General features: G+C 38.0%; 1 protein-coding gene across 20 annotated transcripts in view; it reads left to right on the forward strand.

Annotated features, from left to right (window-relative positions):
- CDKL5 (cyclin dependent kinase like 5) overlaps positions 1-19391 on the forward strand; it is a 212381-nt gene that overhangs the window by 163712 nt on the left and 29278 nt on the right. For all 20 annotated transcript variants that reach the window (XM_025437899.3, XM_025437914.3, XM_049107266.1 and 17 more), the window contains 4 exons: positions 3482-3562; positions 8861-9012; positions 14223-15189; positions 19055-19156. In XM_025437899.3, coding sequence (XP_025293684.1) covers positions 3482-3562; positions 8861-9012; positions 14223-15189; positions 19055-19156 — 1302 coding nt within the window. The remainder of the gene's footprint in view (positions 1-3481; positions 3563-8860; positions 9013-14222; positions 15190-19054; positions 19157-19391) is intronic.

The raw sequence follows: 19391 nt of genomic DNA on the forward strand, positions 1-19391 counted from the left end.
CCATTGCCCCCTACTTAACATATTGAACTTCTCACCATTTCCTTGACATGTTGCTTCTACAGTTCTGTATTTTCATTTCTGTGATGCTCCTAGTACTCGTTCTACTTCCTGGAAAGCTCTTCCTCCTCCTTTCCCCAGACTGAGGTCAAGTATTCTCACTCCCGGAAGTCCTTCCAGACTCTTCCAAGGAGTGGGTGACTCCCCTTTCTGTGCTCTGGTAGCATTCATTGCCATCTCTTTTAAATAGCTGTTTTCAAAAATTATATATGTATCCTCGCTGAACTGATGAATTCCTTGAGGAAATGAACTATCATGTCTGCCATTATATTCATAGCACATCTAGAGTAGTGCCTACAAGGTTGAATAGTATTCAGTGATTGAATATCTGACCTCAGGATTTTAACTGTAACTTCTGGAACATCAAGCTGGCCCTGTTGGCTTCCTGTTCTATGCCTGGTTAAAGAGACTCCATGCTGATTGCCTGAAGAGAGTGTAAACAGATGTGTAATAGTACCTAGCCTTAATAACTTGTAAATGAGCCAAAGAATTAAGACGTTTGCACATGAAATAATTGGAAAGCAATATAACATCATAAAGCCTGGTATATAATAAAAAACTTCATTCTTTAGTGCATTACACTGTTTTCTAAAACATCTCTCAATATGGCTGAGACCACAAGAGGGTTAAACATTCTGGAAAATTAGAAGTCATAATTGGCTGGATTCACTGGAGAAAGATTTATAGAAGATTGGAAGTTTATAATGGATATGAAGAATGAGTAGCATTTGTGTTAGATAGGCCAAACGAAGGATCTCATTCCCTCATTTGTGTGTGGTCTGTTTTGTTCACAGACCTCCTCACTGAATAGTATTATCTATAAGATGCTGGATACCACATGACAACACTGCTTATAAATAACCGTCAGAGAAATTGCTGCTTCCATGACACTTTGATTTTTATAAACGTTAATATTTTTACAATTTGGTCTGAAAGTGTTTGTGGTATTTTAACTAAATTAGGTTAATCTTTTTGGAGGCTTAGCAACGTCATTTGAGGGAAATGTCTTCCTTTATCATTCTGTTGGAGAATATCTGCGACAGATGGCCAAGCATGTAGGACGTGTGAACTGGAACTTCCATGAGACACAGACTCACTGGCGACCGGTCTAGTGTTATTGGCATTTCGATTCAGTTGTGTAGGGATTGGAAAGTCAACAAGATGTTGCTCTATTGGTATGCTTTATTTAGAAAAAGTAGCGATCGATGTCCCATAGTCTAGGACATAGATTCTGGAGTCAGACTGCTGGGGTGCAAAGCCTGGCTCCATATTTCCTACATGAATGACTTTGGCAAGCTTCTTGTGCCTCTATTTCTTCATGTAGAAAATGCTGATAACAGAAGTACTACCTGATGGGGTTGTTGTGAAGGTTAAGTATTATCTGTAACATGCCCAGACCACTGCCTGACACATAGTAAGTGCTCATTAAAGATGTGCTCTTGTTGTGTTGTATTGTTCAAATGATTAAGAAAGAAAGAGAAGCTACTCATTGGGATATAATTTAAACTTCCATGCTTGAGTTTTGGTTATTTGTTGAATTATCACATGAGAATGGTAGATTTCATTCAAAAGCATATAAATTAATTTTTTAAAGTTAGTTTGGTCATTTTTTATCATAATATTTTTAATACCTTTTCACTCTCTTCATTAATTTTCTTATCAATGAAATGTTACTTCTGAAGAAAGAAAGGAACATCTGGTAGCATAAGATAGACCTCATAAGCAAAATATTAATTACAACGTAGCAGTACAGAGTTGTTTATCACAGCATGACAGGTGTCTTTCTTTGGGCTGATATTTAATACTCCAACAACATCCAAAAAAACCTCCCTTGAGAGAGGTGCCTAGGTTCAGAAAGAGTGTGGGTTTGAATTATAGACCTGGGTGCAAATATTAGTTCTGCTTTTTAATTACGTAACCTGCCTTGAATCAGTTACTTGAACTTTTTGATTGTCACCTTCTTCATCTCTAAAATAATAAGAAGAATTGCTACCATGCCTTGTATAGCATCGCTCTGTAATTAGTTATAGGTTTGCCTGTGTCTGTGTTAAGTTCATGTATTCCTTCTACTTCCTCTGTCTGGGGTGCTGTCCTACTTTTCTCTGTCACCACATTTTACTTATCTTTTAAAACCTAGTTCAAATATTGTCTATGGATTCTTTTTTTCTCCAGCTGCAAATTGCCTTGGTCTCTCCTTTCTCCAACCCTCAAGTAGAATTTTTGACTGTACACTTCAGTGCTGATTGCTGTCCTAGCCAACTGTGGCAAGTTGCACCTTCAGTGCAAGGTTTAGTTCTGACCCATATGCAGTATCTCTGGCCATCCCTAGCACAGTGTGCAGATAATGTCATAATCATGACTTAAGGGCCTTGTTTGAAAATTTTCCTCCATAACTAGTCCTCCCATCCACGTATTTAACACGTTTAAGGATTCTAGTACTTTGAAATACTCTTATGTTGGTATAAAGAAAATAACGTATTAAAAGCAAAAGAGCCTTCCTATTGCGAGGGAGTACATGGCATCAGGCTCTATTACTTATTCATCTACTTAGATGTTGCAAAATGTGAGGTGGTAGAGAGGACAGAGCACCTAAATAAATTTGATCTCCTCCCCTCATTTTATTTAAAAAGGCATTTATTAATTTAGGAGACTGTTTGTCTCCTGTTCCAACTTATATAAAGCAAGGAATTGAAAATAGGTCATTAAAAGAGTATTTTAAAAGCAATGATAGGAGCATCTGGGTGGCTCAGTGGTTGAGTGTCTGCCTTCAGCCTGGGGCGTGATCCAGGGGTCCTGGGATCGAGTTCTGCATCGGGCTCCCCACAGAGAGACTGCTTCTCCCTCTGCCTGTGTCTCTGCCTCTCTCTGTGTCTCTCATGAATAAATAAATAAAATCTTAAAAATAAAATAAAAGCAATGCTAGAACATGTATCTGAATTCACTATTTCCATTTCTGTGGCCTTTTAAGTACTTGCTTCTGCCTTCTCTCTCTCTCTTTTTATTTTACTTCTCTAATTTTCAGGAGTAAATGATGTTGTAACAAAGGCTTACGAATTGTCTGTGCAAGCAGACAAATTCTGTATAAAGTATATTATAACTGAATTGTCTATATAAACATACAGTACTGTGTAAACTGTATAAATACAGTCTCAAATTTTTATAGTTAGGTTTGTTTTACATGCTTCATTGTCTGACTAGATTTAATATTCTCTTTCACCTGCACATTTTCTGTTACTTAACACCCAATCCTTTTAATCCTTACCTCAAATACCTAGACACAAAAGTAATAGGCATAGGAAATAAATTTGACTTTGGCACTAGAGCAATAATGTCTGTTTTTTTGCTACCTTTTCCAGCACTCACAGTACATGCACATGGATCCCACTCCCCATGTGCTGACACTCCTCTCCTGTTGTTCTTACAGTTTCCAGCTGTTAACCATCCTCAGACATTGGAGAGAAGATACCTTGGAATTCTAAATAGCGTCTTACTTGACTTAATGAAGGTGGGACAAGTTGATATTGTCTGTATAAAATGTCTTTTGGTTTATGAGTTTTTTTGTGTTTTCATGTGATCAGAGCCTGCTTTTGTAAAATACATGTATTTTGTTAATAGATGTATAGTAGTAATGGGGGACTATGTTATGTTAAAAGCATGCAATTTATTTAAAATAGAAGCAGTACCTAGTTTTATAACATTCCATGTAGATAGGGCCATAAGATACCTCAATTACATTCCTAAAATGGATAGAATAATAACGATTTAAATATAAATAATAAATAATTTAAAAATTTATTCAGCATTGAAGAGCTGCATAGTAATAACATTTCAAAACAAATCTTAAAATGAAAGTTGAAAGAAAAGAGATTCTAATTTTTTTTTTAAACTTGATATCAGAGGCCTCTCATAGGATTATTTTGTAAGTGAACCTAGTTCTTCTCTTTTTCTAACTTGGCTTCTTCTTTCCCTGATGATTGGGTTCTTTCTGGCTTTTTTTTTTTTTTGGGCCACAGCAGGATCACTGCTACTACCACACCTGAGCATGCCTCCTCATGCTCCTGCCCTCATCCAGAAAGTTTTCCTGCTCTGCACTGCTTAAAACATTCTCACAGTTTTTTATTTAAGCTTTTCATCCTCATTAGGCAGACAACCTCTTGAGTGAGAACCAGTTTTTCCTGTTTCCGTAGCTTTCCTCATAGCCAGCCAGTACATAAGCTGGTGCTGGTTGTTTGATAGTAGACCTTCAAAAAATAGTTGTTAATGGATCAATTTTATTTTATGCCCATGTAGCTTATTGTTCAAAATGAGAGGAGGTTACATTATGCACAGAGTCTCTAAAGGTATACGTAGCACAGTTGGGAATTGCTGAGCAGCACTCTCAGAACGTTGCTGTGCTTTAAACTATGTTCCTGCGTGCAAATTGGTGTGGGGGTAATAGTGGGGGAGGGGACATGGCTTTTTAGAAAGAATACATACCACATAACCTTTTGTAGAGATTCACAACATTCATTAATTTATAAAGGCTTTCAGAAATCCCACAGTAAAGAAGCATTTATGTCTCGCTCAACAGTTCCCAAGTTTAATTAAATAAATACTCAATACTTTTTTTTTTTTTAATACTCAATACTTTTTAAAAAATAACTCTACAGTACTGGTATTCTGAACACAGATTGAGAGGTGCTGTTAAAAAGATAGCCCTCAAGGGTCTTTCGTGTTAATTAGGCATAAATTATCTCTTAAATCAGTTGGATTTCGTCAATATGTTCTTTCACACAATCAATATTTATCAGGGCTTAATGATTCAGTAACTTAAAAAATGTAAATAGGGTAAAGACAAAGAACTGAATTAAATACAATTTCATGTTTTCTGCCTTTTGTTTTTTTTAAAAAAGATAACTAAACTTTTTTTGGTTAAATCATTACCAAACCTAATTACCAAGTGTCATTGGTAAAATCTAGCACAGATAAAAGTACAAAGATAACTGGAATCTTTCTGTATTGTTACCAATTTGGAAATTATACAATCTAATTCCAATTTAACATATTTAGCCTCAAATTTTTTAACATTAAGTAAACATTTCAATTGAAATGTATATTTATAAGGTATGCAAATTATATATACATTTCAGTTAGTTTTTAGAATGTAAACGTATTCATTTAACCACATCAAGACTGAAATCGAGAAAATTATTAACACCCTAGAAGCCTCTTTATGACCCCCTCCCTGGCTGTATACCCATGTGCCTCCCCACTCCTGGAAATCACAATTCTGAGTTCTCTCACCAAAGATTAATATTGACTTGTTATTGAATGTAGTATAAATAGAATGATTCCTTTGTCTTTCAGCTATTTTTAAAGTAAATTTGAAAAGTAAATAACCTCATTTATCCTTTCATGAAGAAATATATCTCTGTGCCATTCTCTAAAACAGATTTGTTAGTTTTGTCCATATATAAATATCTAAAATGGCCATCTCATCCTGCATCTGTTATAGATATTAGCCATTTTAGCGGGGGGGGGGGGTTACAAGTTACCAGAATTAACCCAATCTACAGTAATTTATATGGACTCTATTTTAGTTTTTAAAAAATGTTGTTTTTCCCCCTAAATACTGAATTTTGAAGCTATTTACTCAGTAAGTTTTATACTTTCCTCATAAAAACCTCCTCCTGTTAAGTGATTTGAAAATTAACAGCTTTATTTATGAATATAAAAATAATTTTGTGTATATGCAGTAATTTCTACAGTTGATAGTCTTAAAATAGCACTTTGATGCTAGTAGATATGTGGCTTGTGGAAAGTCATATGTACTTCTAATTTAAAATACTACTCAGGAGCCAACTTTTCTGTTTTTAACCAGTATCATACATTTGAAACCATTCTGATGTTAACTGTTTTAATTGACAGTGAGACCAAAATCATTTTTATATACCGCCGTAGTTTTCTTTATTTTCTAAAGAGGAGGAAAGAATTGAGATAATTTTAGAATTGTGTCTGAATCAACATGAATGTAAATCCACTTCCATGTAAGGAGTGGTTTGGGTTACCAGAATCATTTGACCCAAAGTGAATATTTCAGTGGATCAGACTTCACATTTTCTGTGGTGCTAGGTTAAAGGTGGTTATCTGAAATTGAATCCTGGCTCACTGGGAGCAAATCTAGGTTTGTTCTCACTGTTCAGGTGGATCACAAAGAGGTTAACTGTGAGCAAAACCAATGAAAGTGACCTAGAGATGGATTTGGAAATGCTGGAATTTCAACGTTCTTCCTTTCTCTGATAGAGAATGCCTTCACTGAATTTTGCTGTGCAAATATCGTCACAGCAAATTCAGTGTGTTTTATTGAGTTGTGTTAGGATATGTAGGTTCATGTTTTATGTATTTGCTTAATTTGTTAATAAAAATCAATTAGTTTTAATAATGATTCACCTTTTAAAATCTTGTCCAACTACTAAAATAATATTAGAAGAAAACATTTTATTTTTTTACTTTTATTTTTTTAAAGATTTTATTTATTCATGAGAATACACACACACACACACACACAGAGAGAGAGAGAGAGAGAGAGAGAGAGAGAGAGAGAGGCAGAGACACAGGCAGAGGGAGAAGCAGGCTCCATGCAGGGAGCCCGACATGGGACTCGATCCCGGATCTCCAGGATCAGGCCCTGGGCCCAAGGCAGGCGCTAAATCCCTGAGCCACCCAGGCTGCCCAGAAGAAAACATTTTAGTTGTTAAAACATCTACTATTTGCAACATAGAAGGGTTAGTTATTGTGATATATAAAGAAGACTTAAAAATAAATTAGGACAGGTACCTGGGTGGCTCAGTCGGTTGGGCGTCCAACTCTTGATTTTGGCTCAGGGCATGATCTCAGTGTCCTGGGATCCAGCCGCGTGTCTGGCTCTGCATCAGCAGGGAGTCTGCTTGAAGATTTTCTCTCTCTCTCTCTCTCTCTCTGTCTCTCTCTTTTAAATATTTTACTTATTTATTCACATGAGAGAGAGAGACAGAGACAGAGACACAGGCAGAGGGATAAGCAGACTCCATGTAGGGAGCCTGATGTGGGACTCGATCCTGGGACTCCAGGATCATGCTCTGGGCCAAAGGCACGTGCCAAACCACTGAGCCACCCAGGGATCCCCAAAGATTCTCTCTCTGCCCCTCCTTCTGCCCTTCCTCTCATTTTCTCTCTCCAAAATAAATAAATCTTTAAAAAGATAGATGCACAAATAGAAAAGAAGGAATGTAAGTTTAAAAAAAGGAATGTAAGTAACCAGTAAGCATAAAAATATTCAACTTCATTATAATCACAGATGTGAATTAAAACAGCTATGAGATACCATTTATTAAATATCTAGTTTACAAATAGTATTTTTAAAAAATGATAATGCTTGTTGTTGATGAAGGTGCAGGAAGTTGGTAGATTCTCAGTTACTGAGAAAGGAGTATCCTTTTAGACAACCTTCCTAGGGGATGATTTTCAACACATAGAAAATAATCCTTGAAAGTTTGCAGAGTTAACAATCCATCTCTGGGGGTTTTTATCCAAGAAAGAGATCATGGATGTATTCAAGGATTTCAGGTGTTTAGCATAGCATTAATTATAATAGTGCAAAGCAGCAGCCATTTAAATGTGCAACAGTAGGAGACCAGTTGAATAAATTATGGTATATCCATACTACACACTTCTTTAGTCATTTAAAAACATGTTGTAAAGTTATTTCTTACAGCATTGTTCATAATAATAAAAGGAACAACCAAAATGTTTATCATTAGGGAATTGCTAAAAACAATCTAAGGCATATCCATAGAGTTAAAGCTCTTCACCAATATGCAATGATCTCTTAAGATTTACTGTCCATTGGAAAGAAAGCTAAGTGCAGACCATTGTGTATCTGCTACTATTTGGGTAAAATAAAAGGAACAGACAGAGATAGGTACAGAGTATCTATGAAGGATGCACAAGAAAATACTGACATGGGCTTGCCTCCCAAGAAGGGGACAAGAGAAAGATGAGTGTATATTCTTTCATGTGAATATATACTTCATCCAAAATATATTTCAAATGTTTAAATTATGTTGTAAAAAATATTTCTGATTAGTAAGTGAAAAGTTCAGGATCCAAAACTTACATGTATAATATGAGCCAAATTTTATAAAAGAAAATATGTATATATGGTATTCAAAAAAGGACTAGAAGGGCTTATTCCCAGAGGACAACAATAGTAAGATAATGTGGTGATTTATTTTTTATTTATTTAAAAAAAATTTAGAAGATTTTATCTATCTACTTAGAAAAAGCACAAGTGGGGAGGAGGCAGAGGGAGCAGGAGAAACAGACTCTGACTGAGCTGAACATGGAACCTGACACAGGGCTTGATCCTAGGACCCGGAGATCATGACCTGAGCCAAATTTAGACACTTTTTTTTTTTTTTTAAAAGATTCTACCCATATATTCATGAGAGACACAGATATATAGAGAGAGGCAGAGACACAGGCAGAGGGAGAAGCAGGCTCCATGCAGGGAGCCCGACATGGGACTTGATCCTGGGTCTCCAGGATCACACCGCTGAGCCAGCTGGCCTGCCCTGAATTTAGACACTTAACTGACTGAGCCACACAGGTGCCCTGATAATGTAGTAATTTAGATAGTCCTCTTTAAAAAAATTTTTTTGGACTAAACTGCTAGATATTCTGCAATGACCATGCATTTCTTTTATAAGGAAAAGAAATAAGGTTTTTATTACAATTTAAATTTGACTTTGTATTATTCTTTCTGATCCTAACTTTGTTTCCTAAGAATTTACTGAAGTTGGACCCAGCTGACAGATACTTGACAGAACAGTGTTTGAATCACCCTACATTTCAAACCCAGAGACTTTTGGATCGCTCCCCTTCAAGGTCAGCAAAAAGAAAACCTTACCATGTGGAAAGCAGCACTTTGTCTAATAGGTAAATATTCCCTTTTAAGGAAATACAGATGCAGTGTTGGTCTTACAAGTAGGTGGAGGAGGTGGCTGCTTAAATGATGCAATTAGAGAAAAGAAGGAAAGCCCTCTTTATTCAAAAATATCTTCCTTATGCTTATTACATGATTCAGAACCACAATTAAAGAGTTGTGTGGGTCTTAAAGACTTACTTATCTTTAACAAGTATATTATGGAAACCTATGCATTTCCTGAGAAAGGTAGCATAGGTTAGCAACTAAGGGGGTTTCTAGCCTTATGAACTTAGAAGATTCTATATAAATGGGATGCAGGTGTGATACTTAGAGGCAAAAGTGTGGGTGAGGGCAAGGGGATTTCTGGAGAGAGAAGAGGATACCAAACACAAATGGGTAGGAGGGCACCTGGGACAGTCTTTGCAACCGAACCAAGTAGGTTTGGTTCTATTAGAAGACTCTTGTGTTTTTGTTGTTCTTTTAATCGTTGAGTTGAGAAGTTATTTTTTCATTAGAATATGGAAATAGTAAAGTCAGTTTGGTAGATAGTGATTAAAATTGCTGCTTTTTAAAAATTTTTAATGTAATCTTTAAAAAAACAACAACTCTATTTCTGGGATGGGGGGCTTGTCTTCCCTCCTCTCCCAAGAAGCTGGTCTTATCTGGTATTGCTCAGACTCTGGAAGTAGTGAGTAGTTTTGTTCATCTACTATTAAAAGAAAAACAGAATATGATAATTCTTAATATGAAGCTTTTTGAATATAATTTTTTTCTCCTTTCACTGAAATTTTCTCTGCATGTAGAATAATTATTCTTAATCTATTAGAAGTTGAAAGCCCAAGACCTGGTACTTTTCTGAGACCTGTGAACATATTCATAAATTGGCAATAATCACTCATCCTATGTTTTCTCTGCTTAACTGTGATGGTGTGATTATTTTTTACAACTCTTTACTCTGTTAAATGATTGGTTTTGATTTTTGTTTCCCTCACATCTTATAAGATGTGGCCTTTAAGAAAGACAGGCCTTTCTTACCTGGATTGTTTTATTTGTTTTGGGGGTCTTTTTGTCTCTTACTTTTTTTTTTTCAAGGCCTGTGAACAGATTCAAATTCTGTTTAACCAAGTTTGTATTTACTTTGTTGTTTGTTTCCATGAGATTTTAATACACTAAAGAATAATAGTCATCATTTAGCTACTCTTTTCCATTTAAGAAGTTCATATTATGCCTTTGTCTTATCTGGGATCACTCGTAGTTTTAGTTCGGGTACTTTTGTCTCTCTTCTACCTTAATTATCACTTGACTCCTCTAGCTTACATTTGCAAAGAAGAAAGATCCCAAGGATATAAAGTTCAGTAGACTGATGATAAGTTTTTGCTTTTTGCTATAGTGATTAGTGGTATAACCCATACCATGAAAGGGGACCTATGTATTTGTCCTCTAATGACATCACTTGAGAGATCCCAGTGGGGATCTGAGGCTCTCCTTGGGAACTCTCTTTAGGACTATTCTATCAAGGAGGATAAATGTGGTGAGGAGGATATGTGTGGTGATGAGTTGATATGGGTCTTCTAGGAGTCCACCCAAATCTTCTTTTAAAGTAGACGAGAATAGAAATTATAAGTAAATAAAATCTGTGGAAGAATTCGTTTTTAGGTCTTTACACTTTGTGGAATTTTACAAGAAAAAGTCCTGAGTGGTTTCTCTAGGAATGATCTCAGCTCAGTTTACATGTATGTGGAACTGTCCTTTTCTCTACATTGTCTATGGTTCATATTTCCTCTATGGAATTCCTTCTTGTTGGGGACACTAATTCTACACAGACTGTGGCTAACTTGGACTTCCCAGCACTACTGTAGAGGTACTCACAGCATCATAGCACATTGGCTGCCACTTAAACACTCAGCTGCCTCGTCCCTGAGACACATTCACACAGCTTGTAGCTGTTGTCCAAGTTCACATCTCTGTAGAAGAGGCAGTGGACTCTTGCATTACCTTGCCCCTTCCTAGGTCTCTGTCAGACTATGCTGAGGTTCTCCTGACCTTGGATATGGTGGGATGGTGTTTCAGCCTGCCCTGCCCTCTCACCAATTCTGCTTTGCCATCCTTCTCCATAAAAGTATAGCTTTGCATCTTTGATGTTTACTTTGAAAAGTTATTTTAACTAAAGAGATTAACTATCTGTCCTGCCAGCCATTTCAGAAGGGTTTATATATAAAATCCTCTTAAATGCTTGGCAGTTTAACACAGATTCCTTATAGTTGTGTGCCAGAGATCTATGGAATTTTCAGAGCAGTTTTTTTTATTGTTGTGCTTTGGCAGAACTCCAATTTGAAGACAATTTGATGCCCTTTCTACTTAAGAATTATGTGCAAAGCTCAATGGCTTCAAATTAATACTAAGACAGAAGCTTTCAGAATAGCAGTTTAGGCTCTTTGTACTTTTATAGAAACCTGACTCTTTGATAAATGTTTCTACCTTAACGTTATAGCCTCCGTTGTCATATTAGAAATTGTATCTTATGTTGCTATGAATATGTTCTTCCTAACATGTAGGTTTGTGCTCTACTTTGAGATAAGTGTTTTCCAACAGTTTCAAAAGCTCTAGCAGCTGGCCTCAATCTTCTCTATCCTTTTCTGATTTTCTTTGGAGCTTCAGGCATTACACAATATCTGCATGTGCTATCTCCGCTATTACCTTCTCTAGACCTGAAGGAGAAAGGGGAGGAAGTGGGAATATGATAGCCCAGGGGAATCAGGCAGGAGAATCCACCCCATGAGAGCTGTAATCTGGACAGGCACAGCTATGATCTGAGTTAGGGTGCTGATGCTGGGGAGGAGTAGGAGAGACCACCCCCAGCCCCTTGCACTGCTAAACCCAACTAAGAGTTAGGTGGCAAGGGATCTGGGTGATGCAGTGTGCACCATTAAGCTCCTGAGGCCCTGAATGGGGCAGAGCGAAATGGAGAACAGGTAGGGAGTTGGGTAAATAGAAGATAACCAGCACACTTAGATCTACTTATGGATTAGACTATTTGCATATTATTGATTGGGTTTTTGAAAAGTTGCTAAGATATTTTAGTTACAGAGATAAAAGTTGACAAAGGACTCTGATGGTTTAAAACCTGATACCTTTAGGGTACCTGGCTGGTTCAGTCATTAAGCCTCTGGCTCTTGATTTTGGCTCAGGTCTTAATCTCAGGTCTTGGGATCAAACCCGCTCTGCCCTCAGCATGGAATCTGCTTTAAGATCTCCCTCTGCCCCCTCTCCACCACCGTCTCACCAACGTGCTCTCTCTCTTTAAAAAAAAGAGGGGGTTGCAAAAAAGCCAACCTGATACCTTAGGATATGATGACTGCTCTATGTTGATCTGGAGATAGAGTCAGTTGGCATCATTTAGCAGAAGGTGAAACTTTAGTTTCTTTTTTATTTTAAAAAATTTTTAAATTATTCATTTAGAGAGTGTAAGGTGATGGGGGGAGGGCAGAGGAAGAGGAAGAGAGGCAGATTCCCTGCTGAGTGCAGAGTCCCATGTGGGGCTCAATCTCAGGACCCTGAGGTCATGACCTTATGCAAAATCAAGAGTCCCACACTTAACTGAGCCACCCAGGTACCCCAAAATTCTTGTTTCTTTGTAATTTCTTTCTAGGTCTAGGACCTGCTGTTTATTTAGTTAGCTCATATTAAAGCACCTTATTTGATGCTGCAATTCTTGTGACTGAATTAGGAGAGATCAGTGAATGCATTTAGGAGATGAGGTCTTCCACAACTGTTACAGGCTTTCTTGATATCAGATACTTTTTTTTTTTTTTTTTTAAACATGGTAGGAGGATGGGAAAAGAGCCCTTACTTTTGATGCCTGAGCGGTAGATTTTCAGGGAAAATGGAAAGGCATAGTTTCACAGATTACCATTATATAGACAAAAAAATGTGACTTTTCAATTAGTTTGTGATGGGAACAAAACTCTCCCATGTCAAACCATCTTTAGCAAAAGCAATATTTGCAGCAGCATTTTTGGAATGCATAGTAAAAAGAGAGTTGTGTACATTATTTTTCATTTAAAAACATTCTCCTATCTCAGACTATGCTTCTTTAAATAGTTGCAGTAGAAGAAACTGACCTTGCTGTGAGGTCAGTTTCAGCTTTCCAATAGAGGACAAGGTTTTCCTCTGGATTTATATTTTGTATTTTAAGCCAAGAAGGAAATGAAGCTTTAAATCCTAAAGAAAGCCTCAGTCAGTTTGGAATAATGACGTGTGAGATGATGAAAAGAATAAATTGTGTCTTCTGGAGAGAAATTAACTCTCTAGATCCCTGTGATTTCAGGTAAAGACTGAAACATTCCTGTTTAGTGTATATGGAGGTATCTGAAGTGCCCTAAAAGTATTGCCACCTCTCTAAAACATAAACCTTAATCATGATGTTTTCCAACAGAGTTTACATTTCGTTTTAGAGTGTCATTTTCTTTTATTGAGTATATTGCAAGAACTCTGATTCTTTGATGATATAAACTAAAGACAAAAGACAGTACTGGTGTCTGTATGTGCTGTGAGTATGTATCTCTGAAGCAGGCAGTGAGTTTTACAAATAAAAGGGAAGTTCAAGGAACATCATGACCTTCAAGTCTAAATGTTGCCTCTGACATTCAGAGTTATAAAGAGTTTGTTATAGCTTAGCTCTCTTATCAGATGTTCCTAACAAACAAACACTCATGTGAGCACCAGCACGCAAAAACTTATTTTCCCAGATTATTAGTTAGAACTCATGTTGGCTACAAGTTAGTTGAACATTTAAGGATGTCAAAATTGTTTCATCAGGACCAGTGCTTTATTACAGAGTGACTTGATCTAAACAGCTTACTTCCATGGTTACTTGTTATTTGTTGGCATATGAGTTAATGTTTTTAGTCTTTGAGGTATTTTAGGGGTGTGTGCATGTGTATATATATTTTTAATATTTTATTTATTTATTAGAGCAAGCACAAGCAGGGGGAGTGGCAGGCAGAGGGAGAAGGAGAAGCAGACTCCCTGCTGAGCTGGGAGCCCAACATAGGACTCGATCCCAGGACCCTGGGATCATGACCAGAGCTGAAGGCAGACACTTAAATGATTGAACCACTCAAGCGCGCCCGCGGCCCCCCCCACCCCCCCACTTTTTAAACGATACTTTTTGTGTCTGCTATTGAAGGAAACTAATATACTTCTTTTGTTTTTAACATAGAAACCAAGCCAGCAAAAGTACTGCTTTGCAGTCACACCACAGATCCAACAGCAAGGACATCCAGAACCTAAGTGTGGGTCTGCCTCGGGCTGACGAAGGTCTGCCTGCCAACGAAAGCTTCCTAAATGGAAATCTTGCTGGAGCTACTCTTAGTCCCATGCACACCAAAACCTACCAAGCAAGCAGCCAACCTGGGTCTACCAGCAAAGATCTAACCAACAATAACATACCACATCTTCTCAGCCCAAAAGAAGCCAAGTCAAAGACAGAGTTTGATTTTAATATTGACCCAAAACCTTCCGAAGGCCCAGGCACAAAGTACCTCAAGTCAAGCAGCAGATCTCAGCAGAACCGGCACTCATTTATGGAAAGCTCTCAGAGCAAAGCCGGGACACTGCAGCCCACTGAGAAGCAGAGTCGGCATAGCTACATTGACACTATTCCCCAGTCCTCTAGGAGTCCCTCTTACAGGACCAAGGCCAAAAGCCACGGGGCGTTGAGTGACTCCAAGTCTGTGAGCAACCTTTCTGAAGCCAGGGCCCAAATTGCAGAGTCCAATACCAGTAGGTACTTCCCATCCAGCTGCTTGGACTTGAACTCTCCTACCAGCCCAACCCCTACCAGGCACAGTGACACAAGAACTTTGCTCAGCCCCTCCGGGAGAAATAATCGAAGCGAGGGCACTCTTGACTCACGCCGAACCACAACCAGGCATTCTAAAACGATGGAGGAGTTGAAACTGCCCGAGCACATGGACAGCAGCCATTCCCATTCTCTGTCTGCACCTCATGAATCTTTTTCTTATGGACTGGGCTATACTAGCCCCTTCTCTTCCCAGCAGCGTCCACATAGGCATTCCATGTACGTGACCCGGGACAAAGTGAGAGCCAAAGGCTTAGACGGAAGCTTGAGCGTAGGGCAAGGAATGGCGGCCAGGGCCAACAGCCTGCAGCTCCTATCACCTCAGGTACAACTTGGACCTTGACTGGATCTGTTAGCTCATCATGGGAAGGTGGTGTGGGGTGTGAATAGGATCAGTCTTTAATTTTCCCTACTATAGGAGGTTGTGCTTTTTTGATAGAATGCATTTAGGGAAGCAGTACTCAAAGGACTATCTATTAAAAAAATTAATTTAAGGTCCACTGTTGAGTATTCAGGAGAACTCAACAAAACTTATTTTTAGAAATCTGCTTCTTAAGTGTTCCTTTCTGGCATATTTTGTTGAGAAAATCCTATTTTGATTTATTATAGAATCAATCGGTTGTATGGGTTAGTTTTTAACTTTCCCCAAATTTATTTATTTATTTTTTTTTAACTTTCCCCAAATTTAGTGTGATTTGTAGAGATTTTCTCTAATCTCTCCAGACCACATTTGCTTGAATCGTACCCTTTTACTTCTACCTTATTCGATATTTTCACTGAATTGAAACATTTCTAATTTATGTAGAACCCTAGGTAAATTTAACTTCAAGCCAAAATAAATGTCAATTTACAGTCTTTTGGATTGTTTTTAAATCTCAAGGCAATGTTTTTATCTTAATGCTTCCTCCATCTTACTGATTTTTCAACCTCTAGAACTGCTGACAGTAACCTATTTAAAAGAAGTAGCATTCCTACAACAGAACACGTTTTTTAAATTATATTTTCATGATATGAAACATTCATCTGCAGCAAAGAAGTGAGGGTAGAGAAAAGCCCTCTTTCTCAGAAAGAGAAAGCTCTAAAAAGCTCTCTTAGAAAGAGAGAAGAGTTTTGTGTAGGGAAAATACTCCTCTTTTCGAGGGTATAAAAATAGATTCATCAGCGTGTGTCAGAACTTCAGGAAATATGGATGGAATATGTAATGGGAGGTTTAGCAGGATGGGTGCTGAAGATGGGCTGGAGACTGTCAGTAATGGAGCAGTTGGTGTAGCGAAGTAGCTAAGAGCTCAGGTTGGGAAACCAGGTTGACCTAGGTTTGTGTCCCAGTTCTGTAGTCTGCTTCCAACTATGTAAATTTGTGAAAGTGATATAATCTTTTAGCCTCAGATTCCTCATCCAAGTAGTGTTGTAAGGTTTAAACATGGTGTATAAAGCACCATGCCCAGTGCTTGGCACAGAGCATCCAATACATTTTAATTGTTGCTGCTTCCATGATGGCGGGGGCTGTTTTCTAGATGTTTAACACTCTCTATGCTAGGTGTTCTCAGACACAGAAGAGTTTGAGGTAGGGTCCTTGCCCTTGACAAACTTATCTTCTCTCAGGGAACAGTAAATTATACATGATCACAATGAAATAATTAAGAAGCAAATTACTATGGCACTGACTATAAATAGGAGTTGAGAACAGAGAAAGATCATAAATAGGAGCAGTCAGAAATGACTTTGGGAGCAACTAAAGATCTTGCTCTGAGCTAGGATATAGAAAGAAAAGAAGTTGTGGATGGCTGAAGAATGAGGATGTGTTCAGGTGTTGATTGCATGAGACACCACAGTAGGCTCTCTTGAGAATGATGAGGAAGGTATGGCCCCTGTCCTCTTGGCATGCGTGTTGGGGCCCAGTTACCAGGGATCAGTCATGGCTATACCGTGAGGCCGGTGCCAGAGGCCAGTGTGCCATTGACAGAGGCACAGCATAGTCCAGGCAGGGGATATGGACAGTTCCCAGGGGAGGTGATATCTGAGAAGAGATTTCTGAGGCTTAACTAGGGGAGGAAGTGGAGTCTCTGGAAGAGAGGGCAGAAAAGAGGGGGAGGCTAGTAGAGACAGTAAATAGCATGGTGTGCTGTGGGGATTGCAACTTGTTCCACACTGCTGTAGTGAAAAATGTGAGATTTGAGGTGGCTTTTGGAGTAAATCAAGCATGAGGAAAGCGGAGTATGTTCTAGACTAAGTCAGTGCTCATGGGAAATGGTAGGTCTTAAAGACTCCTCAGATGTACAAACAACACAATGTGTGAATTGAAGAATTGAATAGAGGATAAAGGAAACCTTCAGGCTTCTTCCCTAGGAGCTCCTTTTCAGGGTAGGACAAAGGACTTTTGAAGTCCCCTAATTCAACCTCTTCATTTCATAGATGAATGTGCGGAGGATCCAAGAAGTTAGGCGGGTTGCCCAAGTTTATCCAAATAGTCCAAGGCAGGATTGGGATCGTGGGACAATGTCTCAGTCCCTAGGCCAGCATTCTTTGTACTGTATCATGCTGACCTATTGAGGCAGAAGTGACCCTGGGCCCCTAAGCAGAGCAGTCCTCCATGAAGTTGGAGAGACTGGTACCCAGGTAAGAGGAGGAGAAATGGGAAATGTACACGTGCACATGGAGGAGATGGCACATGGTGGGAGATGCCATGACTGGAGTCAGAACAGTGGTTGGAGGAGTCCCTCTAGAGAAGAGAGAACCTCTGGGGCCTAGAAAGATCTATAGAGCCTTGGCAGCTGCCCATAAACATGAGATGGAGATCAAAACTAGGTAAAGTGTGCTGGCATGCAGCATAGTGTAAATAGAGGAGATAAGAAAAAAAAAGCTATAACTTGGAGAAAGAACAAATGGACTGGTTCTCAGAGTTCCAGAAAAAAGACTGTGAACATGGTGGAGATAATCTAATTATAAGTGGTTACTGTGGGCTAAGCACAGACCCAGCTGTTACAGAATTTTAAGTCCAGTTCGGGAGGTACAGTACCAAGCTGCAAGATAGTACAAGTTTAAAGGCACAAAGATGGCAGATGGTTTGACAAGTGACTAAAGCCACAAGTAAATGATGGGAATCACTCTTACAAAATATTGCAGCCACCTTCGAGAAGAAGGGGACTGAACTAGCATTGTCACCTAAGAGTTTAGGTTAGATATAAATCATTTATTTTCTTAAAAACTTTGCTAGAGAGCTTTGTAAACTCTACAGGTGCTAAAATTCAAATGAGATCTTATCACAAATTAGGAAGAAGAAAGTCTACATCAGATAAAAGAATATTATTTCATAGTACATTTGGGGAGTTGAGGGAGACAAAGAATCCTATTTAAAGTTTAAATAAAATGTTTTTGATACATCGTGTAAGGCTCAAGAATAAAATTCTGTGTGTAATGTGCAGATACACAATGCAGCTAAGTCCTCCTAATGGCTTGGTAATTTTGTTCCTTAATCCTGTTTTCCTCGAGGGTATGAGGTGCTTCTTTTCCCTTCAGTGAACACCATTGTGGACCAAGGCTGCTCTTAGCTTGTGTCTCACTTCCTTGAGGGAAATAGGCAGTGTCGCCTGAGATGTTAAGAAAATTACATGAAATACAAGTACGGTTATCCTAGAGAAGATTAAGAAAACTTAAGTACATATAATTACAGTAGTTAGGAAATTTTAAGACAAATGATTAGGAATACTGATTCTCTTCCATGATATATCCAAAGAACATTTGATTTCATCTGGATCTGCCATTTAAGTTCTTAATGAAAAATAATTTTGGATCTGCATAGTTCTTTTTGGAAAAATCTGCTAGAGAAATTTTGGATTAACTAATAGAATCTAATTAGAGTGCTACAGAGAACCATGACTATCTAGATATTAGGAAGATAATTTTCTTTGTTTTTAATAATTAATTGAACTATTTTCAGCTTAATTCTTTCCCTGCTTGCCTTAACTTTAATGAGAATTTCACTTTCCATCTGTGTGACATTTGTTTGAATTCTTTTACATTCATCAAATGATTCACTCTTTTATGGGACAATTTGTATTTTAGCCAACTAACATTTTTTATTTTAGCTGGTGAAGGTACTAATTATGCCAAATAAAGCCCATGGTGATTTAGGTGATTTTCATCCCTAGGAACAGGACACTCTTATAAATCCTTTTAAATTTGACTTTCAGCCTGGAGAACAGCTCCCTCCAGAGATGACTGTGGCTCGATCTTCTGTTAAAGAATCTTCCAGAGAGGGCACCTCTTCGTTCCATGCAAGGCAGAAGTCTGAGGTCTGAATTCTCTACAAGTTGCTAACTTTTATGATAAAACTTGTTTGTAAAGAGTGGTCATTTGACATTATTACAGCCTATCTTTTAAAATTTCTTCATACCCAGTCTCCCACAAATAACAAACTGGCTCACATTTAAAATGTTAAGTAGTTTTCCTCATGCCATAATTCTGAATTTTCTCTCTAAAAGATCCTGGAGTAAATTCTAGATCAGTTAGGTACTATTCTAAGTTCAT

The sequence above is a fragment of the Canis lupus genome, chromosome X, assembly GCF_003254725.2.
Source record: "Canis lupus dingo isolate Sandy chromosome X, ASM325472v2, whole genome shotgun sequence".
Classification (NCBI taxonomy): Eukaryota; Metazoa; Chordata; class Mammalia; order Carnivora; family Canidae; genus Canis; species Canis lupus.